This window comes from Coregonus clupeaformis, unplaced genomic scaffold (assembly GCF_020615455.1).
Source record: "Coregonus clupeaformis isolate EN_2021a unplaced genomic scaffold, ASM2061545v1 scaf0560, whole genome shotgun sequence".
Taxonomy (NCBI): Eukaryota; Metazoa; Chordata; class Actinopteri; order Salmoniformes; family Salmonidae; genus Coregonus; species Coregonus clupeaformis.
Genome location: NW_025534015.1, coordinates 235,635 through 261,179, shown reverse-complemented (window position 1 = coordinate 261,179; position 25,545 = coordinate 235,635). Strand labels below are relative to the sequence as shown.

At 43.0% G+C, this 25,545-nt stretch overlaps 1 protein-coding gene across 1 annotated transcript; it reads right to left on the bottom strand.

Moving 5' to 3' along the window:
• Nucleotides 1-133: 133 nt before the first annotated feature.
• On the bottom strand, nt 134-25,263 carry LOC121583111 (CMRF35-like molecule 1; the record flags this gene model as incomplete). Its single annotated transcript, XM_045215936.1, has 3 exons — nt 25,209-25,263; nt 13,014-13,319; nt 134-378 (listed from the first exon to the last, which is right to left on the bottom strand). Coding segments are annotated over exons 1-3 (606 nt in total), but the record flags the coding sequence as incomplete, so codon positions are not given.
• Nucleotides 25,264-25,545: the final 282 nt, after the last annotated feature.

Sequence of the window (25,545 nt, the reverse complement as noted above, 5' to 3'; positions counted from 1 at the left end):
AACCAGGTTAATACTTAATAATACAGTATCTGATTGCTCTCTACTCACTGGTCATAGTGGTGGTACTTTGTGTGGTGGTTTGTCGTCTGACAGTGATGTGAACAGGCATCATACGGTCTCCAACTTCACAACTGTACCAGCCAGTGTTCTCCATCTTCAGACCACTCATAGTCACCGTTAAGATGTTTCTTCTTGTGGTCTGCTGTAGGGTCACTGATGTTCCATCTAGAGTCCCAGAATTCCCCCACACACAGGAGACACTGCCACCAATCCTGTACCACTTCATATGTCCAATGTCACCATAGTAACATTTTACAATGACACTCCCTCCTTCAACTCCAGTCACCTCCTGTTGGTCCACATAGAGTTCTGGAGTACCTGAACACAGAGGTACACACACCAAAGAAGGTCCTGAGTGATCAAGTGGTTTTTTGTAACAACTGAACACAAATATCATAATTATGATATGATGGATAGAGAACAGAAAGTAGACATATACCAACATTCCTCATGTCAACTTGAACAATAATAGTGAGACCAGTAAATGAAACCAGAACACCAGTTATGTAATCATATGGAAGAGTTGCAGGGTCTTACCTGGAGTGACAGATAGGTCGAACCATCCTGTCTGGACCATTGGTCCACCACTGATCTCTATAACACCAGTAACGTCCAGAGTCATCTGGCTCCAGATCAATCATTGTAACATTGATTGTTTGCTGGTTGATGTCATCAGAGATTGAGACCTTATTTGTGCTTTTAGGAGGGTCAGTGTGTACAACAGGGGGAGCAACTATAAAATAGTCTCCTTTACATAAGTATGTCACATGGGTTTTGTATTCCTGATGATAGGGACATGGGATGGTGGAGGAGCCTCCTGTCTCCACAGACACACGATAAGCACCTGTAGACACAACAACAGAAAACACACTAGATTGGAATTCAATAAAATTCTCACAGCAGTAAAATGACATTCCATGTGGACTATAACACACATAATACAGGAAGTGTTATTGATAAGACAAGCTACTGCTCCTGTCTTCAGAGTGTCAGCATGTGTCCAGTCCCAGTCCCTGACCTCAACTTCAGCACTTCATAGAAACATGTTACCCTTACCTGATAGTCTGGAGAAGATGAGGAGGAGGATGGAGAGGGAGAGATGAGAAGCCATTTCTGGGTATGTGTCTCCGTATGTTATATGGTACCAATGCACAATGTGTGTGTCAAGGACCAAGGCACCAAAGAGAAAGACTGAACTTCCTAATAGCTATAAAACTGTTTTTTTGTAGTCTGCTTGACATTCTGTTGATGCGCCTGGAATAATGATGGACACCCTAAGCAAGACTGTATACTGAGAAAATAGGCATATTTAAGCAAAGCTAGAACAGCAAGAGGGAGGAACTTGCATACTAATTAATAGGCTCCTCCTCTTCTTTGGGCTAAGACTTGACTACACTTCCCATCCCATACACTCTATACTGTAGGGGTACCTGACCTACTAGGGACAGTGAGGCTATACTGTAGGGGTACCTGATGTCCTAGGGACAGTGAGGCTATACTGTAGGGGTACCTGACCTACTAGGGACATGTGTATATACAGTATATATTATATTATACATTCCTCACATGTGACTAGTAATAAGACTAAGCAATTAGCCATTTAAAATGTTTATCTGACTCCATAAAGATGATTTAGCAATATGCAAGAACACTATAGTTGAGTTACATTAATAGGCAGTCAAGAAATGTCTGAGAATGGAATTCAAGTGTCTTTAATTACTTTGAAAAAACATTAACAAGCATCACAAGGCATTATTCTAAGCGTAAACAAAGAGATGCCTAGAAGCCTAGGAAATGAGAATTGATCGTACAACCTTCCTCCATGAACTGGATACAGGATAAGAGAGTGAACAAAGGCATTTAATTCCATTTATAACATCTGAAGGTGTCACCTTTCAATCCAAAACCAACCACCATTGACCAATCAAATGATACCACGATTACACTAACCTAAACACTCCCAGGCAATATCTCCACAGGGTGTCACAGCTTTTAAAGGCTTGTGTGGGGAATGAGACCAATGTAAACGAGACAGAATTCCTGAGAAGACAATCAAACACCTTTGCATAACAGAGTAATTCAGAGTTACCACAGAGATCATACATCCAAATAGATGGCATCAGAGTTATCTTCAGTGAACAAGTTTCAGAGAGATACCAAACATGGATACTATAGCGTTATTCTGTCACAGTAGTCAGTCCTTTGGATACTGTAACAGAGAGATATATTTTGGCCCCTCAGAGGGGGAAGGACTGACTAGTCCTTGGGCATTGTCCTTTGTGCATTCCTTGTGTTCCTGGACAATTTGCCATGCAACTCCAGGTAACAGAGAGAACATAAAGTAGGGCCGAGCCTACAAATCCCCCCTGGACAGAAGTTGTACATTGACAGCCTGTGTCCAATATAGGAAGAAATGGCCCGCACCACACGAGAATTCCTTCTTGAGTCTTCAGTCCAACTTATGGAACCTAACTTCTAGTCCTTGGGTCCATGACATCTGGAGGGTCTTCCGGGGAATCGTTGACAATGTGCATTCCTTCAACCAAGCTCAATGAAACATAATTCTTTGTTGAGGGCAGAAAGATTAGTTCAGTCAGTTCTCAACATTTGATGAAACATTATTACAGTCAAGAGTCACTAGTCACTGTTTGGCTTTGTATGTTGGTCAGATTGGTTGGTCTGGTCAATGGTATCCTCAAAGTTTAGCAAGTATGAATCAGATGGATATTAAATGGAATGAAAGGCCATTAAATGCATAATTAAAGTTATACTCTATCAAGGGTTAAATTGCACTTTTCTTTGAGAAAGACAGAAAGTTTAATTGAAAGAGCCTCTCCCCTCTGAAAGTTTGCCTTGAAAATATGAAAACCCTATTGATGAAAACAAATCACCCCAAGATCAATTCTTGAGTTTAGATGAATAGAACCAGAACATAATAATAACACATCATGTTAAAAGCAAAAAACGATGTTCTGTAAAACAGTTAAATAACAACATTAAAGGTAGTGGCACATATGTCTATGTGTAGTAAGAATTAGCAAATATGAATAATTCAGTCATTTGTTAACCCAATCTTCAATGCCTTTGCTGATGGAAGGAGATTTTCACTCAAAATCTCACGATACATGGCCCCATTCATTCTTTCCTTTACACGGATCAGTCGTCCTGGTTCCTTTGCAGAAAAACAGCCCCAAAGCATGATGTTTCCACCCCCATGCTTCACAGTAGGTATGGTGTTCTTTGGATGCAACTCAGCATTCTTTGTCCTCCAAACACGACGAATTGAGTTTTTACCAAAAAGTTCTATTTTGGTTTCATCTGACCATATGACATTCTCCCAATCCTCTTCTGGATCATCCAAATGCACTCTAGCAAACTTCAGACGGGCCTTGACATGTACTGGCTTAAGGGGGACACGTCTGGCACTGCAGGATTTGAGTCCCTGGCGGCGTAGTGTGTTACTGATGGTAGGCTTTGTTACTTTGGTCCCAGCTCTCTGCAGGTCATTCACTAGGTCCCCCCGTGTGGTTCTGGGATTTTTGCTCACCGTTCTTGTGATCATTTTGACCCCACGGGGTGAGATCTTGCGTGGAGCCCCAGATCGAGGGAGATTATCAGTGGTCTTGTATGTCTTCCATTTCCTAATAATTGCTCCCACAGTTGATTTTTTTCAAACCAAGCTGCTTACCTATTGCAGATTCAGTCTTCCCAGCCTGGTGCAGGTCTACAATTTTGTTTCTGGTGTCCTTTGACAGCTTTTGGTCTTGGCCATAGTGGAGTTTGGAGTGTGACTGTTTGAGGTTGTGGACAGGTGTCTTTTATACTGATAACAAGTTCAAACAGGTGCCATTAATACAGGTAACGAGTGGAGGACAGAGGAGCCTCTTAAAGAAGAAGTTACAGATCTGTGAGAGCAGAAATCTTGCTTGTTTGTAGGTGACCAAATACTTATTTTCCACCATACTCAAAAAACAATGTGATTTTCTGGAATTTTTCTCTCTCAATTTGTCTGTCATAGTTGACATGTACCTATGATGACAATTACAGGCCTCTCTCATCTTTTTAAGTGGGAGAACTTGCACAATTGGTGGCTGACTAAATACTTTCTTTCCCCACTGTATTTTATATCAAATATAATTACGTATAGTGTTAATAAACATGGAGGACCCAGCAGCCTTTTAGTTGGTGTTGAGCAGCAACAGTTGAGATGGAGTCAGAGGTTCAGGTGCAAGAAATATATTTATAAACTGGGTTGTTCGAGAATGGCCTTTACTGAAGAGCTCAGTGACTTTCAACGTGGTACCGTCATAGGACGCCAACTTTCCAAGAAGTTTGTCAAATCTCTGCCCTGCTAGACCTGCCCCGGTCAAATGTAGGTGCTGTTATTGTGTAGTGGAAATGTCTAGGAGCAACAACAGCTTAGCTGTAAAGTGGTAGACCACACAAGCTCACATAATGGGACCGCCGGGTGCTGAAGTGTGTAGTGTGAAAAAATCGTCCTCAGTTGCAACACTCACTACTGAGTTCCAAACTGCTTCTGGAAGCAATGTCAGCACAAGAACTGTTCGTCGGGAGCTTCATGAAATGGGTTTCCATGGCCGAGCAGCCACACACAATTCTAAGATCACCATGCGCAATGCTAAGCGTCGGCTGGAGTGGTGTAAAGCAAGCCGCCATTGGACTCTGGAGCAGTGGAAATGCGTTCTCTGGGGTGATGAATCACGCTTCACCATCTGGCTGTCTGACGGACGTTTCTGGGTTTGGCGGATGCCAGGAGAACACGACCTGCCTAGTGCAAAGTTTGGTGGAGGAGGAATAATGGTCTGGGGCTTTTATTCATGGTTCGGGCTAGGCCCCTTAGTTCCAGTGAAGGGAAATCTTAACGCTACAGCATACAATGACATTCTAGACAATTCTGTGCTTCCAACTTTGTGGCAACAGTTTGGGGAAGGCCTTTTCCTGTCTCAGCTTAACAATTTCCCCGTGTACAAAGCGAGGTCCATACAGAAATGGTTTGTCGAGATCGGTGTGGAAGAACTTGACTGGCCTTCAAAGAACCCTGACCTCAACCCCATCGAACACCTTTGGGATGAATTGGAACGCTGACTGCGAGCCAGGCCTAATCGCCCAACATCAGTGCCCGACCTCACTAATGCCCTTCTGGCTAAATGGAAGCAAGTCCCCGTAGCAATGTTCCAACATCTAGTGGAAAGCCTTCCCAGAATAGTGGAGGCTGTTATAGCAGCAAAGGGTGGACCAACTCCATATTAATGCCCATGATTTTGGAAGGAGATATTCGACAAGCAGGTATCCACATACTTTTGGTCAAGGCTTAGGGCTGTATCCAGGCACACCGCGCTGAGTCGTGCATAAGAACAGCCATTAGCCATAGTATATTGACCATATACCACACCCCCTCTGGCCTTATTGCTTAAATATGTATTTTACAGTTGAGGTGATGAAGACTGGATCCAGAGGTTGTATTTAAAAAAAGCTACAGATGACAAAAATTATGAAAAATAACTAACTTTCAAAAGGAATTCTCTTACTTAGCCAATAGCAATACAAAACCTCAAATCAATGACTTAGGCAAAACAGCCTACATTAAACATTTACACTACTACTGAACAGAGTTTTAACTCGGTAACGGACCTTGGGACTTTAAGTAGCAACCACCTAGTAGAGCGTGTCTAGTAACTGCTAGTGGTGAAGGAGAACAGGCTACAGAGGTAGTAGGGAGTTTACCCAGAAGGGCTTTATATATGAACACATACCAATGTAGCTGTCTGCCCATGTAAAATGAGGTGCAGCCCACCATTTGATACAAGGCGCAATGGTGGGTGAGCGACTTGGCATTTGTAACAAAGCACAAGGATGCATGATGAGGCTTCCATGCATGTACATTGTCACCATAATGAATTACTGAAAGAAAAGGGGCTTGTATAAGCCATGTTGCGAAAAAATAAAACCCAATTTCAGTTTAATCTTCCTCAAAAGATGATCCATATGATATTTGTAGTACAGCTTCTTGTCCAACCATATACCTAGTTATTTGTAGGATGACACCTTTTTAATGGGGCTAAAATGGAGACCTGTTGTACACCTCTAGTAATCTGAAAGGAAGCTAGACTTTGGATTCTCATCATAGACAATTGTGTTCTGTCTGTGATATTCACGGCCCCTTCAATGAGACCAATGTTATTGACTCTTGCTAGCAACAGTTTGTGGTCAACTAAAGCCAGACTGAACCCCACACAGGATGTTATTTCAAGTAGGAATGTATTTAGCTGAGAGTTCACCACAGATTCAAAGACTTTGACCAGGATAGGGAGCTTAGAAATAGGGCAATAGTTATTCACATCTGAAGGGTCTCCAACCTTTAGTAGTGGGTGAACATATGCTGATTTCCAAATTCTGGGTATTGAATAGTTAATTAATATTTTTTAAATACTTTTATTTCATTTCTGCCTAATCATTAACAGTACAAGCTTATATGATGCTTGCAAGCACACACAATTCAGAAACAATGTATTTGGGCAGAGACACAACTTTCTACGAATATCTTCATAGATTTTAAAGTTTAATAACAATGCATGCATTTTTAACATATAAAGCAGACAGAATAGTACAGTAAGACTATGATTCAGTAAATTAGATAAACTATGAAACAAATCATATATGGGCAACAACATATGGACTAAAAAGTCAAATTAGGTCAAAGACATAGGTAAAATGTACCATAAATGAACAGTTTCTTATTTTGTGTGTTTTATCCCTGAAAAAGCAGGTGCAAGAAGTAAATCTGTCCCTTGGTCTCACAAGAGAGACCTGTCTGGTTTCTACTCATCCTCAGTTTTACCTTGGAGTCAGTTTGCCCTGAACTTCACCACAGAGTCAGTTTGCCCTGAACTTCACAACAGCAATGATGGTGCACAGGAGGAAGAGCACTGCATTACCAATTTTTGGCAGGTAGAAGAATGTTCTCCCCCATCTGTAGAGGAATTAAAAGATTTAGAACATGTTACTCTATAAATTGCTGCAATACAATATACAAAAAAAGAAAAAGGGAATTCAGTCAAAGGTTTGGACACACCTACTCATTCCAGGGTTTTTCTACATTGTAGAATAATAGTGAAGACATCAAAACTATGAAATAACACATATAGAATCATGTAGTAACCAAAAAAGTGCTGTGGAATTTCTTTCCTTCTTAATGCGTTTCAGCCTATCAGTTGTGTTGTGACAAGGTAGGGGTGGTATAAGGAGATAGCCCTATTTGGTAAAAGACCAAGTCCATACTATGGCAAGAACAGCTCAAATAAGCAAAGAGAAACAACAGTCCATCACTACTTTAAGACATGAAGGTCAGTCAATCTGGAAAATGTCAAGAACTTGAAAAATGCTTCTTCAAGTGCAGTCACAAAAACCATCAAGCGCTATGATGAAACTGGCTCTCATGAGGACCACCACAGGAAAGGAAGACCCAGAGTTACCTCTGCTGCAGAGGAAAGTTCATTAGCGTTAACTGCACCTCCGATTGCAGCCCAAATAAATGCTTCACGGAATTCAAGTAACAGACACATCTCAACATCAACTGTTCAGAGGAGACTGTGTGAATCAGGCCTTCATGGTCGACTTGCTGCAAAGAAACCACTACTAAAGGACACCAATAAGAAGAGACTTGCTTGGACCAAGAAACACGAGCAATGGACATTAGACCGGTGGAAATCTGTCCTTTGGTCTGATGAGTCCTAATTTGAGATATTTGGTTCCAACCGCTGTGTCTTTGTGAGACGAAGAGTAGGTGAAGGGATGATCTCAGCATCTGTGGTTCCCACCGTGAAGCATGGAGGAGGGGGTGTGATGGTGTGGGGGTGCTTTGCTGGTGACACTATCAGTGATTTATTTAGAATTCAAGGCACACTTAACCAGCATGTGCACCACAGCATTCTGCAGCAATACGCCATCCCATCTGGTTTGCGCTTAATGGGAGTATCATTTGTTTTTCAACAGGACAATGACCCAACACACCTCCAGGCTTTGTAAGGACTATTTGACCAAGAAGGAGAGTGGTGAGTGCTGCATCAGATGACCTGGCCTCCACAATTACCCAACCTCAACCCAATTGAGATGGTTTGGGATGAGTTGGACCGCTGAGTGAAGGAAAAGCAGCCAACAAGTGCTCTGCATATGTGGAACTCCTTCAAGACTGTTGGAAAAGCATTCGAGGTGAAGCTGGTTGAGAGAATGCCAAGAGTGTGCAAAGCTATCATAAAGGAAAAGGGTGGTTATTTGAAGAATGTAAAATCTTAAATATATTTTGATTCGTTTAACACTTTTTTGGTTACTACATGATTCCATATGTGTTATTTCATAGTTTTGATGTCTTCACTATTATTCTACAATGTAGAAAATAGTAAATAAAATAAAGAAAGACCCTTGAATGAGTAGGTGTGTCCAAACTTTTGACTGGTACTGTATTTCTAGAGGCAGTGCCTTTGGGAAGTATTCAGACCCTATTTTTACAGCCTTATTCTAAAATTTATTCAATAAATTTTTTCCTCATCAATCTACACACAATACCCCATAATAACAAAGCAAAAACAGCTTTTTATAAATTTTTGCTGATTTATTACAAATACAAAACTGAAACATTGCATTTAGATAAGTCTTCAGACCCTTTACTTAGTACTTTGTTGAAGCACCTTTGGCAGCGATTACAGCCTCGAGTCTTCTTGGGTATGACGTTACAAGCTTGGCACACTGTACTTGGGGAGTGTCTCCCATTCTTCTCTGCAGATCCTCTCAAGCTCTGTCAGGTTGGATGGGGAGCGTCACCGCTCAGCTATTTTCAGGTCTCTCCAGAGATGTTCGATCGGGTTCAAGTCTGGGCTCTGGCTGGGCCACTCAAGGACATTCAGAAACTTGTCCCGAAGCCACTCCTGCGTTGTCTTGGCTGTGTGCTTAGGGTCATTGTCCTGTTGGAAAGTGAACCTTCGCCCCAGTATGAGGTTGTGAGCGCACTGGAACAGGTTTTCATCAAGGATCTCTCTGTACTTTGCTCCGTTCATCTTTCCCTCGATCCTGACTAGTCTTCCAGTCCCTGCCACTGAAAAACATCCACACACCATGATTCTGCCACCACCATGCTTCACGGTAGGGATGGTGCCAGGTTTCCTCCAGACGTGACGCTTGGCATTCAGGCCAAAGAGTTCAATCTTGGTTTCATCAGACCAGAGAATCTTGTCTCCAAGCGGACTGTCATGTGCCTTTTACTGAGGAGTGGCTTCCGTCTGGGCACTCTACCATAAAGGCCTGATTGGTGGAGTGCTGCAGAGATGGTTGTCCTTCTGGAAGGTTCTCCCATCCCCACAGAGGAACTCCCGAGATCTTTCAGAGTGACCATCGGGTTCTTGGTCACCTCCCTGACCAAGGCCCTTCTCCCCCGATTGCTCAGTTTGGCCGGGTGGCCAGCTCTAGGAAGCGTCTTGGTAGTTCCAAACTTCTTCCATTTAAGAATGATGGAGGCCCCTGTGTTCTTGGGGACCTTCAATGCTGCAGACATTTTTTGGTACCCTTCCCCAGATCTGTGTCTCGACAATCCTATCTCGGAGCTCTATATCTCGGAGCTCTAAGGACAATTCCTTCGACCTCATGGCTTGGTTTTTGCTCTGACATGCACTGTCAATTGTGGGACCTTATATAGACAGGTGTGTGCCTTTCCAAATCATGTCCAATCAATTGAATTTACCACAGGTGGAATCCAATCAAGTTGTAGAAACATCTCAAGGATGATCAATGGAAACAGGATGCACCTGAGCTCAATTTCGAGTCTCAGAGCAAAGGGTTTGAATAGTAATGTAAATAAGGTATTTCTGTTTTGTATTTTTTATACATTTGCAAAAGTTTCTAAAAACCTGTTTTTGCTTCATCATTATAGTGTATTGTGTTTAGATTGCTGAGGATTTTTTACAAATGTAATCCATTTTAAAATAATACTATAACGTAACAAAATGTGGAAATATTCAAAGGGTCCGAATACTTTCCGAAGGCACTGTATATTTAACAGTTTGCAGCAGCAGTGATGACTGACTGCACAAGGTATTTAATGACTGCGGATCATTGAAGATGGCAGTGTAGGCATCTTCCATGGGACTAGGGCACCAGCTATCACCACCACCAACATGCCAACAGGATTCAGTAGGACTTTTAGATCTATAGACCTGATGGTAAAGACTGTTCATTGTAAAATATAGTCCATAAAACATCACAGATACAGTAAATATATATTTTTTATGATATTACTTGTTCTGCTACGACAAAATGGACATATTTGTTCAGCTCTTCACACCTTTAATGTGTGAAACTTGGCCATGAATGCTGCTACTTCTACAACCACAGAGGTATGAGGAAGTGGTAAATGTCTCTGTCTCTATGATGGTAAATGTCTCTATAACAGAGTCTGAGGAAGTGTTGACCTATACTCGGTGTGAAAACGTTTAAGGAGGGTGTTTTTGTGACCTAAACTTGTGTGAAAAACATTGATCTTCATCTTCAGACCACTCAGAGTCAATGTTAAGACTTTTCTTCTGGTGGCATCAGTGGTCTTTTGTAATGTCACTGATGTTCCATCTATATTCCCAGAATTCCTCTTCACACAGGATATACTGCCACCAATCCTGGACCACTCCATATGTCCAATGTCACTATAGTAACCATTTACAATGACACACCCTCCTTCAACTCCATTCACCTCCTGTTGGTCCACATAGAGTTCTGGAGTATCTGACACCAAAGAAGCTCCTGAGTGATCAAGTGGGAGGTCCGAAACCCGAGGCAAGACTGAGACCAGAAAAATGCAAGTCCACTTCAAGACCATGATTGTAATTTTGTCAAATCGCCATCATAATAAGAGTTAAAAATATCCAGTATTTTTGTTTTCATATTTCAGAAGAACATATGGATTCTTTAGACATTCAGAATGGTGAAAAAATGCATGTTGAGGGCAAATAGAAGTACTCTACAAATTATTACTAACCCAAACACTGTGGGGAACATTGAGGGCCTTGTCCGCCTTCAGAGAAGGGCTAAAGATTTATATAATCATAATAATAATAATATTTTCAACAGGGGTGAAAGTATATATATATTTTTTTAAGCCTAGGTGTAATCATAGAATTACATATACAATCCTTATTATTTTAATATATTATCTCTGTGGCCTAGTAGTCTAGGACTAGTAAAGATTAGTCATATCACCTTTATCATGCATTACCTTTTAATGTGGCATTAATACAACCAGTCATCTGGTTGTCAAACAATCACTTCAAAAAGGGGCTCCTGTAGGTTACCCGCGAACGTTCCTGCAATCACAAAATAATTCCAGCATCCAAACAGTGCACTGTGCACCTGCAATTTGATGAATGAAAACAGACATCGGTTTCAAAACCCCTACGTTTATTGTAATGAAAATCTGCTATTGTCATTAGGTCTACACTCGTAGACTGAATTGATGCGTCCACATTTTCATGTGACTAGGACACCAGATATCACCACCACCAACATGCCCATAGGAATCTGTAGGACTGTTAGATCTATGGTACTGATGGTGAAAGACTATGTTTATTGTAAAATATTGTCCATAACACATATGAGATATTAAGATTTTTTTATGATCCTTTTTGTGCTGCTATGACTAAATGGAAATATTTGTTCAGCTCTTCACACCTTTAATGTGTGAAACTTGACCATCCAAGAATAGAATGCTGCTACTTCTACAACCACAGAGATAGGAGGAAGCGGTAAATGTCTCTATGAGAACGGTGTCTTTTTGGTCTATACTTAGTGTGGAAACATTTAAGGAGGGTATTTTTGTGTAGTGTGAAAAACAGAAAAGGTTACGTTTCTTCATATTTCTATTGCCATCCATTTTTAAGAGTAAGTGTGAGAGTAAGTGTACAGCTGAATGAGTGATCATTACCTCATGGTGTCCTTCTCCTTGACCTCCTCAGGTCCTTGGACTGTGTTGTCAGTCTGAACAGGCTCAGCAGTTGGAGAGAAAGAGGATTGTTCAGTGGTTGGAGCTTGGGTTGCTGTGAGGTAAAAACAACAATGGTATTATGACTGGTGTACCAGAGAGACACAGGGTAGACTGAACTGTAACAAGACATTGGGGCTAAACTATGACCTTCTTGTCCAGCTTATTTCATTTACCCCAACATGTGGATTTTCACTTAGTATTAGCACTGTTGAGTTCAAACCAATGGTATTCACAAAAGCTTTGAATCAGGATACAGTTCAATTTGATTTAGATGATAAGCCAGCAAGACTGGATAAAACCAGGTTAATACTTAATAATACAGTATCTGATTGCTCTCTACTCACTAGTCATAGTGGTGGTACTTTGTGTGGTGGTTTGTGTGGTGGTTTGGAGGGTGATGTGAACAGGCATTATAAAGTATCCCACTCCACAACTGTACCAGCCAGTGTTTTCCATCTTCAGATCACTCATAGTCACCGTTAAGATGTTTCCTCTGGTGGCATCAGTGGTCTGCTGTAGGGTCACTGATGTTCCATCTATAGTCCCAGAATTCCCCCACACACAGGAGTCACTGCCCCCAATCCTGCACCACCACTTCCAATTTCCAGTGTCATTATAGTAACAATTTACAATGACACTCCCTCCTTCAACTCCAGCCACCTCCTGTTGGTCCACATAGAGTTCTGGAGTACCTGAACACAGAGGTACACACACCAAATAAGGTCCTGAGTGATCAAGTGTTTTTTTTGTAACAACTGACAACAAATATCATAATTATGATATGATGGATAGAGAACAGAAAGTAGACATATACCAACTTTCCTCATGTCAACTTGAACAATAATAGTGATACCAGTAAATGAAACCAGAACACCAGTCATGTAATCATATGGAAGAGTTGCAGGGATCTTACCTGGAGTCACAGATAGGTGGAATCCTTCTATCCTGACGTCTGCACCAACAATCTCTACAGCACACCAGTACCATTCAGAGTCCTCACTCCCCAGATCAGTCATGGTCACAGTGAAGGTTAGCTGGTTGATGTCATCAGAGATTGAGGCCTTAGCTGTGCTCTTAGGAAGGTAAGTGCGTACAACAGGAGAGCAACTATTGAAATAATATCCTTTACACCAATATTTCACATGGGTTTTGTATTCCTGATGATAGGGACATGGGATGGTGATGGAGCCTCCTGTCTTCACAGACACACGATAAGCACCTGTAGACACAACAACAGAAAACACATTAGATTGGAATTCAAGCAAATTCTCACAGCAGAAAATGACATTCCATCTGGACTATAACACACATAATACAGGAAGTGTTATTGATAAGACAAGCTACTGCTCCTGTCTTCAGAGTGTCAGCATGTGTCCAGTCCCAGTCCCTGACCTCAACTTCAGCACTTCATAGATACATGTTAACCCTTTTGTTATTTTTATTGGCCCATCCACCGCCCCAAAATATATTTGTTTGTACAGCGTTTTTCCTGTTACATTCACATTCTACACATATCTTATATACATGGCACTTTTGTTACACAGTAGTTACATAACAACATATAGTTATTAGATATACATTATATCTGTATAGATAGTACTTAAACCCATCCAGTATACAGTTGTAGGTCCTCTCCTATTCTCGCTATACACCAAGTCACTTGGCTCTGTCATATCCTCACATGGCCTCTCCTATCATTGCTACGCAGACGACACACAACTAATATTCTCCTTTCCCCCTTCTGATAACCAGGTGGCGAATCGCATCTCTGCATGTCTGGCAGACATATCAGTGTGGATGACGGAGCACCACCTCAAGCTGAACCTCGGCAAGACGGAGCTGCTCTTCCTCCCGGGGAAGGACTGCCCGTTCCATGATCTCGCCATCACGGTTGACAACTCCGTTGTGTCCTCCTCCCAGAGTGCGAAGAGCCTTGGCGTGACCCTGGACAACACCCTGTCGTTCTCCGCTAACATCAAGGCGGTGACCCGATCCTGTAGGTTCATGCTCTACAACATTCGGAGAGTACGACCCTGCCTTACACAGGAAGCGGCACAGGTCCTAATCCAGGCACTTGTTATCTCCCGTCTGGATTACTGCAACTCGCTGTTGGCTGGGCTCCCTGCCTGTGCCATTAAAAATTTCTCTCATTAAAATGCAAATCAATTTATAACATTTTTAGCATGCGTTTTTCTGGATTTTTTTGTTGTTATTCTGTCTCTCACTGTTCAAATAAACCTACCATTAAAATTATAGACTGATCATTTCTTTGTCAGTGGGCAAACTTACAAAATCAGCAGGGGATCAAATACTTTTTTCCCTCACTGTAATTCCACTTTGACATGATGGGGTATTGTGTGTAGGCCAGTGACACACAAAATTTCAATTTAATAAATGTTGAATTCAGGCTGTAACACAACAACATTTAGAAAAAGTCAAGGGGTGTGAATACTTTCTGAAGGCACTGTAGATCATGGGCTTCTATTTCCACCCCTCAGCTGCTCTCAGCCCATCCCACCTACAGTGGGGGAAAAAAGTATTTAGTCAGCCACCAATTGTGCAAGTTCTCCTACTTAAAAAGATGAGAGAGGCCTGTAATTCTCATCATAGGTACACGTCAACTATGACAGACAATATGAGAAAAAAATATCCAGAAAATCACATTGTAGGATTTTTAATGAATTTATTTGCAAATTATGGTGGAAAATAAGTATTTGGTCAATAACAAAAGTTTCTCAATACTTTGTTATATACCCTTTGTTGGCAATGACACATGTGAATCGTTTTCTGTAAGTCTTCACAAGGTTTTCACACACTGTTGCTGGTATTTTGGCCCATTCCTCCATGCAGATCTCCTCTAGAGCAGTGATGTTTTGGGGCTGTCGCTGGGCAACACGGACTTTCAACTCCCTCCAAAGATTTTCTATGGGGTTGAGATCTGGAGACTGGCTAGGTCACTCCAGGACCTTGAAAATCTTTTTACGAAGCCACTCCTTCGTTGCCCGGGCGGTGTCTTTGGGATCATTGTCATGCTGAAAGACCCAGCCACGTTTCATCTTCAATGCCCTTGCTGATGGAAGGAGGTTTTCACTCAAAATCTCATGATACATGGCCCCATTCATTCTTTCCTTTACACGGATCAGTCGTCCCTGGTCCCTTTGCAGAAAAACAGCCCCAAAGCATGATGTTTCCACCCCCATGCTTCACAGTAGGTATGGTGTTCTTTGGATGCAACTCAGCATTCTTTGTCCTCCAAACACGACGAGTTGAGTTTTTACCAAAAATATCTATTTTGGTTTCATCTGACCATATGACATTCTCCCAATCCTCTTCTGGATCATCCAAATGCACTCTAGCAAACTTCAGACGGGCCTGGACATGTACTGGCTTAAGCAGGGGGACACGTCTGGCACTGCAGGATTTGAGTCCCTGGCGGCGTAGTGTGTTACTGATGGTAGGCTTTGTTACTTTGGTCCCAGCTCTCTGCAGGTCATTCACTAGGTCCCCCCGTGTGGTTCTGGGATTTTTGCTCACCGTTCTTGTGATCATTTTGACCCCACGGGTGAGATCTTTCGTGGAGCCCCAGATCGAGGGATATTATCAGTGGTCTTGTATGTCTTCCATTTCCTAATAATTGCTCCCACAGTTGATTTCTTCAAACCAAGCTGCTTACCTATTGCAGATTCAGTCTTCCCAGCCTGGTGCAGGTCTACAATTTTGTTTCTGGTGTCCTTTGACAGCTCTTTGGTCTTGGCCATAGTGGAGTTTGGAGTGTGACTGTTTGAGGTTGTGGACAGGTTTCTTTTATACTGATAACAAGTTCAAACAGGTGCCATTAATACAGGTAACGAGTGGAGGACAGAGGAGCCTCTTAAAGAAGAAGTTACAGGTCTGTGAGAGCCAGAAATCTTGCTTGTTTGTAGGTGACCAAATACTTATTTTCCACCATAATTTGCAAATAAATTCATTAACAATCCTACAATGTGATTTTCTGGATTTTTTTTCCCTCAATTTGTCTGTCATAGTTGACGTGTACCTATGATGAAAATTACAGGCCTCTCTCATCTTTTTAAGTGGGAGAACTTGCACAATTGGTGGCTGACTAAATACTTTTTTCCCCACTGTAATACAGGAAGTGTTATTGATAAGACAAGCTACTGCTCCTGTCTTCAGAGTGTCAGCATGTGTCCAGTCCCAGTCCCTGACCTCAACTTCAGCACTTCATAGAAACATGTTAACCCTTTTGTTATTTTTATTGGCTCAAAAATATATTTTTGTTTTACAGCTTTTTTCCCGTTACATTTACATTCTACACATATGTTATATACATGGCACTTTTGTTACACAGTAGTTACATGACAAAGTATAGTTATTAGATATACATTACATCTGGATAGATAGTACTTAAACACATCCAGAATACATTATATATAGTGTTTTCAGTCATAACTATTATACAGTGCCTTCAGAAAATATTAATACCCCGTGACTTATTCCACATTTTGTTGTTATAGTCTGAATTCAAAATATATTCAATATTTTAAAAAATCTCACCCATCTATAAACAATACCCCATAATGACAAAGTGTAAACATGTTTTTAGAAAATGTTGCACATGTATTCAAAATGAAATATAGAAATACCTAATGTACATAAGTATTTACACCCCTGAGTCAATACATGTTAGAATCACCTTTGGCAGCGATTACAGCTGTGAGTATTTCTGGGTAAGTCTCTAAGAGCTTTCCATACCTGGATTATGCAACATTTGCCCATTATTATTTTCAAAATTCTTCAAGCTCTGTCAAATTGTTGATCATTGCTATACAACCATTTTCAGGTCTTGCTATAGATTTTAAAGTAGATTTACGTCAAAACTGTAACTCGGCCACTCAGGAACATTCAATGTCTTCTTGTAAAGCAACTCCAATGTACACTACATGGCCAAAGGTATGTGGACACCCCTTCAAATTAGTGGATTTGGCTATTTCAGCCACACCCGTTGCTTACAGGTGTATAAAATCGAGCCGACAGCCATGCAATCTCCATAGAAAATATTGGCAGTAGAATGGCCCATACTGAAGAGCTCAGGGACTTTCAACGTGGCACCGTCATAGGATGCCACCTTTCCAACAAGTCAGTTCGTCAAACTTCTTCGAGATCGGTGTGGAAGAACTTGACTGGCCTGCACAGAGCCCTGACCTCAACATCAGTGCCCGACCTCACTAATGCTCTTTTGGCTGAATAGAAGCAAGTCCCCGTTGCAATGTTCCAACATCTAGTGGAAAGCCTTCCCAGTGAGTGTTATAGCAGCAAAGGGGGGACCAACTCTATATTAATGACCATGATTTTGGAATGAGATGTTCAAGTAGTGTAGATTTGTCCTTGGGTTTTAGGTTATTGTCCTGGTGAAAGGTGAATTCATCTCCCAGTGTCTGGTGGAAAGCAGACTGAACAAGATTTTCCTCTAGGACTTTGACTGTGCTTGGCTCCATTCTGTTTCTTTTTATCCTGAAAAACTCCACAGTCCTTAATGATTACAAGCATACCTATAACATGAAGCAGCCACCACTATGCTTGAACATATCGAGAGTGGTACTCAGTAATGTGTTGCATTGTATTTGCCCCAAACATAAAACTTTATGTTCTAGACAAAGAAAGAATTGCTTTGCCTAATTTTTTGCAGTATTATTTTTGTGCTTTGTTGTAAATAGGATGCATGTTTTGGAATATTTAAATTCTGTACAAGCTTCCTTATTTTCATTCTGTCAATTAGGTTAGTATTGTGGAGTAATTACAAAGTTGTTGATCCATCCTCAGTTTTCTCCAATCACAGCCATTAAACTCAAACTGTTTTAAAGTCACCGTTGGCCTCATGGTGAAATCCCTTGAGTGGTTTCCTTCCTCTCCGGCAACTGATTTAGGAAGGACGCCTGTATCTATGTAGTGACTGGGTGTATTGATACACCATCCGAAGTGTAATTCATACTTTCACCATGCTCAAAAGGAAATTCAATGTCTGCTTTTGAAAAACATTTCTACCAATAGGTGCCCTTCTTTGCGAGGCATTGGAATATCCTCCTGGTCTTTGTGGTTGAATCTGTGTTTGAAATTCACTGCTTGACTGAGGGACCTTTCAGATAATTGTGTAGGGTACAGAGATGAGGTAGTCTTGCAAAAATCATGTTAAACACAATTATTACTCACAGAGTCCATAAAATGTTTTATGTGACTTGTTAAGCAAATGTTTACTCCTGGATTTACATAGAAGTGCCATAACAAAGCGGTTGAATACTTATTGAATGAAGACATTTCAGTTTTTCATTTTTAATTAATTTGCAAACATTTCTAAAAACATAATTCCACTTTGACATTATGGGGTATTGTGTAGGCCAGTGACCAACAAAATCTCAATTTAATAAATTTTGAATTCAGGCTGTAACACAAAAACATTTGGAAAAGGTCAAGGGGTGTGAATACTTTCTGAAGGCACTGTAGATCATGGGCTTCTTATCCCAACCCTCAGCTGCTCTTAGCCCACCCATCTCTGTAAACCACCCTCTTATGATTTCATGTGCCATATCTATTGAGCAAAAATGTAAACGAAACATGCAACAATTTCAACGATTTTACTGAGTTACAGTTCATATAAGCAATCCACCCACTAGGGAGCCAGGTCCAGTCAATCAGAATGAGTTTTCCCCACAAAAGGGCTTTATTACAGACAGAAATACTCAGTTTCATCAGCTGTCCAGGTGGCTGGTCTCAGACGATCCCGCAGGTGAAGAAGTCGGATGTTGAGGTCCTGTGCTGGCGTGTTTACACGTGGTCTGCGGTTGTGAGGCCGGTTGGACGTACTACTAAATTCTCTAAAACGGCGTTGGAGGCGGCTTATGGTAGAGTAATTAACATTGAATTATCTGGCAACAGCTCTGGTGGACATTCCTGCAGTCAGCATGCCAATTGCACACTCCCTCAAAACTTGAGGCATCTGTGGCATTGTGTTGTGTGACAAAACTGCACATTGTAGAGTGGCCTTGTATTGTCCCCAACACAAGGTGCACCTGTGTAATGATCATGCTGTTTAATCAGCTTCTTTATATGCCTATCAGCAGCCTGTTATAATCCTATCAGCAGAGAGACATATTTCATGTAGTTCTTATTATATCCTGTTATATTTCCGCAAAAACGAAGAAAGAAGAAGGAAGATACAATTTAACAGCCACTGATGACTGAGAGTAAATATTTGTCTTCCGCATCACACTACCCATAAAGGGATACATACGTTTAACTTATAATCGACCCTGACACAGCCAGGGCAAGATAGCAATAACGTACATGCAGTTCTGTCAATCTAGAGAGAGTAAACCTGTAAACCAACCTTCTCTCCACACACACACACTTATAGTTGCTCTGTCACTTCGACTGTTTGTCACGCCCTGGCTCGGGGGACTCTCGTATGTTGAGCCAGGGTGTTAGTTTCTATGTTTTGTGTTGTAGGTTGTGGGTCTAGTTTTGCTTTTCTATGTTGGCCAGGGTGGCTCCCAATCAGAGATGGCTGTATCTCGTTGTCTCTGATTGGGAGTCATACTTAGGTAGCCGTTTGGCACTCATTCATTGTGGTTTCTTGTTCTTATTTGGTTTGTGTTAAACCGTAGACATCACGTTATCGTCTGTTGTTTTGATCGTGTGATCATTCTCTAAATAAATATGTTCACCTTCAACGCTGCGCATTGGTCCTCCTCCTTAGACGATCGTGACAGAAGAAACCACCACAACTGGACCAAGCAGCGAGTCGAGGGAGCCATCGCCAGGGAAATCCCTAGCAGATCTCACGTGGCAGCCTCGACTGGGTCAAGCCGAGTGAAGAGCAGAGAGAGTGGACTTGGGAACAATGGAGGAAGAGCTTCGACTGGGTCAAGCCCATTGAGGAGCTGAATAGCGGGAGTTGGAGACAGAAGAGCGAGAGTTGGGCGAGAACTATAGAGGCCTGGCCCACGGGGAGGAGAGACCCCCAGAAATTTTTTAGGGGGGGGCTCACGACGTCGGGGCAGCAGGAGGCCGCGATAGAGCGGTCCAGCGGGTTGGCAGAGGAGGCCGCCAGGTTACGGGGGCCACTGGTCGAAGAGGGGATGGAAGGCGGAGAGGCACGGCGAGAGGTACTGGGGTGTGTTACCAGTCCGGTCCGGCCCGTTCCAGATCCCGGTGTAGGGCCAGTGGTGTGTGTCCCCAGTACGGTCCGGTCTGTTCCTGCTCCCCGCACCAAGTCAGTGGTGCACTTCGTCAGCCCGGCTCGGCCCGTTCCTGCTCCCCGCACCAAGTCGGTGGTGCGTTTCGTCAGCCCGGTTTGGCCCGCTCCTGCTCCCCGCACCAAGCCAGGGGTGCGTTTCGTCAGCCCGGCTCGGGCCGTACCTGCTCCCCACACCAAGCCAGTGGTGTGCGTCATCAGTCCGGCACAGCCCGTGCCTGTTCCACTGGTGCCTGGTTCGGCACGGGTCAGCTGCTTCACGCCGGAGCTAGAGCAATCCGCTCCACCAGTGTGCAGTCCAGCTCCGGTCAGCAGGGCCAGACCGGACCAGGGGTACTTTGGGGGTTAGAGAGCGAGTGGGGATCATGCCCGGAGCCGGATCCGCTGCCTAGGCGGAGTGCCCACCCGGTCCCTCCCTGTTGTGTTTGGTTGGCGCGGTCGAGTCCGCGCGCTGGGGGGTACTGTCACGCCCTGGCTCGGGGGGACTCTCGTATGTTGAGCCAGGGTGTTAGTTTCTATGTTTTGTGTTGTAGGTTGTGGGTCTAGTTTTGCTTTTCTATGTTGGCCAGGGTGGCTCCCAATCAGAGACGGCTGTAGCTCGTTGTCTCTGATTGGGAGTCATACTTAGGTAGCCGTTTGGCACTCATTCATTGTGGTTTCTTGTTATTTTTTGGTTTGTGTTAAACCGTAGACATCACGTTATCGTCTGTTGTTTTGATCGTGTGATCATTCTCTAAATAAATATGTTCACCTTCAACGCTGCGCATTGGTCCTCCTCCTTAGACGATCGTGACACTGTTTTACACATAGGCCTATAGCATTGGGGACAAATGATAAGGGTAGCGTATATAGATTGTGTAAAAAAAAAACATACTTCTCGCTTAGAGAATGGCTTCCATAAGCCAGCTATTGTTTTGACTCTACTGATTAATTTTAGCTATAATTGTTTAAATCCAGTGTTAACCAGCCAGCTGCACGCTAGCAGAGTTAACAGACCCTGTTGACAACACCCAACCCATTTTCCGGTGTATATTTAGATTGAGATTTATTGTTTACATGGTGTTAAAAAGATAGTGATACCAATTGTTCTAGATTGTATAGTCCTACTCCAGTAGAGAACCTAGACAGGTTATTAACCCTCCTCCTATATCAATAGCGTATCCTGTAGCCCCACAGAGCTGTCAATATATATTGTCTTAAATTCTATTCGTTCCGATTCACATCCGGCAAAAGGGCAACACAGTATAACAGCATTCAAGTCATAATATACCCCAATCTCTACAATTAGCTTGTATCAGATCAAACTCAAAATTTAATGTCTGTGCAGTCTTCAAAATAAATAAACCAAAAACGTCCCATGAAAATGAACTTCATTTTAAGTCCACATAGTCCAAGGTTCTGTATTGCATGAGTAAAAAAGGATGAGTCTGAGGACCAAGCAGCGAGTCCAGGAGCAGACAGCCTGGACCTGGGAGGAGATCCTGGACGGTAAGGGATCCTGGACTTGGGAGGAGATTCAGGCCGGGATGGATCGCCGTCCTTGGGAGGAGACAGTGGAGGCGCGGTATAGAGAGGAGCAGCGGCAACGCAGAAGGCGCCGGCCGAGGAAGAAGCCCGAGAGACAGCCCCAAGAAAAAATTTTTGGGGGGCTAAAAGGGTGGTTGGCGGAGCCTAGTGTTAGAGCAGAGCCAACTCCTCATACTCACGCGAGGAGGCGTGTGACTGGGCAGGCTCCGTGTTATGCGGAGCTACGTACTGTGTCGCCAGTGCGCCGGCACAATCCTGTACGTCCTGTGCTTGCACCACGCACGTGTCGTGCGAAGATGGGCATCCAGCCAGGACGGGGTGTGCCGGCTCAACGCTCCTGGTCTCCAGGACGCCTCCTCGGTCCCGCATATCCTGCGCCGGTTCGACGTACTGTATCACCAGTGCACAGCCCAGTACGTCCTGTGCCAGCGCCCCGCACGTGTAGTGCGAAAGTGGGTAGCCAGCCAGGACGGGTTGTGCCAGCTCTCCGCTCCAGACCTCCAGTCTGCCTTCGCAGTCCGGTTCGGCCCGTCCCTGCTCCCCGCACTAAGCCAGTGGTGCGCGTCGCCAGCCCGGTCCGGCCTGTTCCTGTCCCTCGCACCAAGCCAGTGGTGCGCGTCGCCAGCCCGGCCCGGCCTGTTCCTGCCCCTCGCACCAAGCCAGTGGTGCGCGTCGCCAGCCCGGCCCGGCCTGTTCCTGCTCCTCGCACCAAGCCAGTGGTGCACGTCGCCAGCCCGGCCCGGCCTGTTCCTGCCCCTCGCATCAAGCCAGTGGTGCGCTGTCGCTAGCCCGGCCCGGCCTGTTCCTGACCCTCGCACCAAGCCAGCGGTGCGTGTGTCCCAGTCGGCACGGCCGTGTCTGTTCCACCGGTGCCTGGTCGGGCACCAGTCAGCTGCTCCACTCTGGAGCCAGAGCAGTCCGCTCCTCCGGTGCCCAGTTCAGCTCCGGTCAGCTGCTCCACTCCGAGCCAGAGCAATCCGCTTCACCGGGGTCCAGTCCAGCTCCGGTCAGCGGCTCTACTCCGGAGCCAGAGCAGTCCGCTCCACCGGTGCCTGATCCAGCTCCGGTCAGATGCTCCACTCCGGAGCCAGAGCAGTCCGCTCCACCGGGGTCCAGTCCAGCTCCGGTCAGCGGCTCCACTCCGGTAGGAAAACCTGCAAAATCGGCAGTGTATCAAATACTTGTTCTCCCCACTGTACATGCCCGTCTGAAGTTTGCCAATGAACATCTGAATGATTCAGAGGAGAACTGGGTGAAAGTGTTGTGGTCAGATGAGACCAAAATCGAGCTCTTTGGCATCAACTCAACTCGCCGTGTTTGGAGGAGGAGGAATGCTGTCTATGACCCCAAGAACACCATTCCCACCGACAAACATGGAGGTGGAAACATTATGCTTTGGGGGTGTTTTTCTGCTAAGGGGACAGGACAACTTCACCGCATCTAAGGGACGATGGACGGGGCCATGTACTGTCAAATCTTGGGTGAGAACCTCCTTCCCTCAGCCAGGGCATTGAAAATGGGTCGTGGATGGGTATTCCAGCATGACAATGACCCAAAACACACAACACTACTGAGCCTCATTTTGACTTGTTTTAAGGACATTACATCAACGTTGGATCAGCCTGTAGTGTGGTTTTCCACTTTAATTTTGAGGGTGACTCGAAATCCAGACCTCCATGGGTTGATAAATTTGATTTCCATTGATAATTTTTGTGTGATTTTGTTGTCAGCACATTCAACTATGTAAAGAAAAAGTATTTAATAAGATTATTTCATTCATTCAGATCTAGGATGTGTTATTTTAGTGTTCCCTTTATTTTTTTGAGCAGTGTACTTATTTCCCTCATTAAAATGCAAATCAATTCATAACATTTTTGCCATGCGTGTTTCTGGATTTTTGTTGTTGTTATTCTGTCTCTCACTGTACAAATAAACCTAACATAAAAATTATAGACGGATCATGTCTTTGTAAGTGAGCAAACGTACAAAATCAGCAGGGGATCAAATACTTTTTTCCCTCACTGTAAATGGAAGCTAGACTTGGGATTCTCGGCATAGACGCATTGTGTTCTGTCTGCGAGATAGTTTCTTAATCAGTTGACAGCCCCTTCAATGAGACCAACGTTATTGAGTCTGGTTAGCAACAGTTTGTGGTCAACAAAAGCCAGACTGAACCCCAGCAGGGGATCAAATACTTTTTTCCCTCACTGTATATATTTTAAAATACTTTTAGACTTTTACTCAAGTAGTACAGTATTTTACTGGGTAACTTTCACTTTTACTTGAGTATTATTATTTTAAGGTATCTTTACTTTTACTCAAGTATCACAATTGGGTACTTTATCCACCACTGACATTGTCATCGCTCCACACTGCCATCAAAACGCTGAGCCCTTTGACAATTAATTGTGTCCACCTTTTCCTTGAGATTACGTTTCATGACAACCTTGACTTTATCCTCAGTTGTCTGATAGTTTTCATCCTCCTTTATTCCCATTATGACAATATTATTATTCATACTTCTGCACTTCAGACCAAGTAATTCTGTTTTCATTGTGTTATCATACTATAGCCTCTCAGTAGTGTAGGGTTCCCGAACTGGCGACACGCGCCCCGAATTTCGTCCAAGTGGGATTTAATTTTGGCTCCCAAAACTTTCAGAGCAAAATAAAGTATAATATATTTTTCAATTGTTGGACATAAAATACTGTAAAATGACCAGCAAATCAGCTCCAAGTTATTTACATTTTGGAAGTCTGTTCCATAGCATAACCACGCATAATAGAAATATATATGTAATTCTATACAAATGTAAGCAAGGTTTGAAGTGATTATGTTTTAGCAATCTTTTTGGGCTTCTTGCGGTCAATTTGCGGTCAATGAATTATTTGTAATTATATTCTGGCCCCCTGACCATCCGCTTGAGAAAAAATCGTCCCACATCTGAATCTAGTTTCTGATCCTTGACTTAAACTTTAAAATATATTTTAAAAATCTAAACTGTTGCTTCTCAACACCAACTAAAAGGGCTGCTGGGTCCTCCATCTTTATTAACACTATACGTGATTTTATATGATATAAGATTTACAAATGTGCTAATTAAATAAAATAATCAATTGTAGTGATCTTGTTCGCTTCGATGTGTATGATTCTGGTTCGAGCATTTCAAGGTGTTGATGAATAAATAGTTGAAGGTTCTCTATATTATCCAGAATGTTTGTTTTACAGTTATCATCTAATCCTCAATTTTACGATTAATTTATGTAACAAGCTGTGCCTACCACGCTTCCTCTTGCCAAGTCATTTCCCCCCTAAATAACGTGTTACCCTTACCTGAGAGTCTGGAGAAGATAAGGAGGAGGATGGAGAGGGAGAGATGAGAAGTCATTTCTGCACCAAAGAGAATGACTGCACTTCCTAATAGCTATAGCTGTCTTTAACTCTCTTCCTGCTTCTGTTTCAGTGTATATGCCCCCCTCAGTGGCAGATAGAAACTATTACATTCTAGTTGAAACATAAGGCTCTAAGGCACTACAACTGATTACCTTAATTAATTAGCACATTTGTATATCTTATGTCAAATAAAATCACGTATAGTGTTAATAAAGATGGATGAACCAGCAGCCTATTTAGTTGGTGTTGAGAAGCAACAGAAGAGATGGAGTCAGAG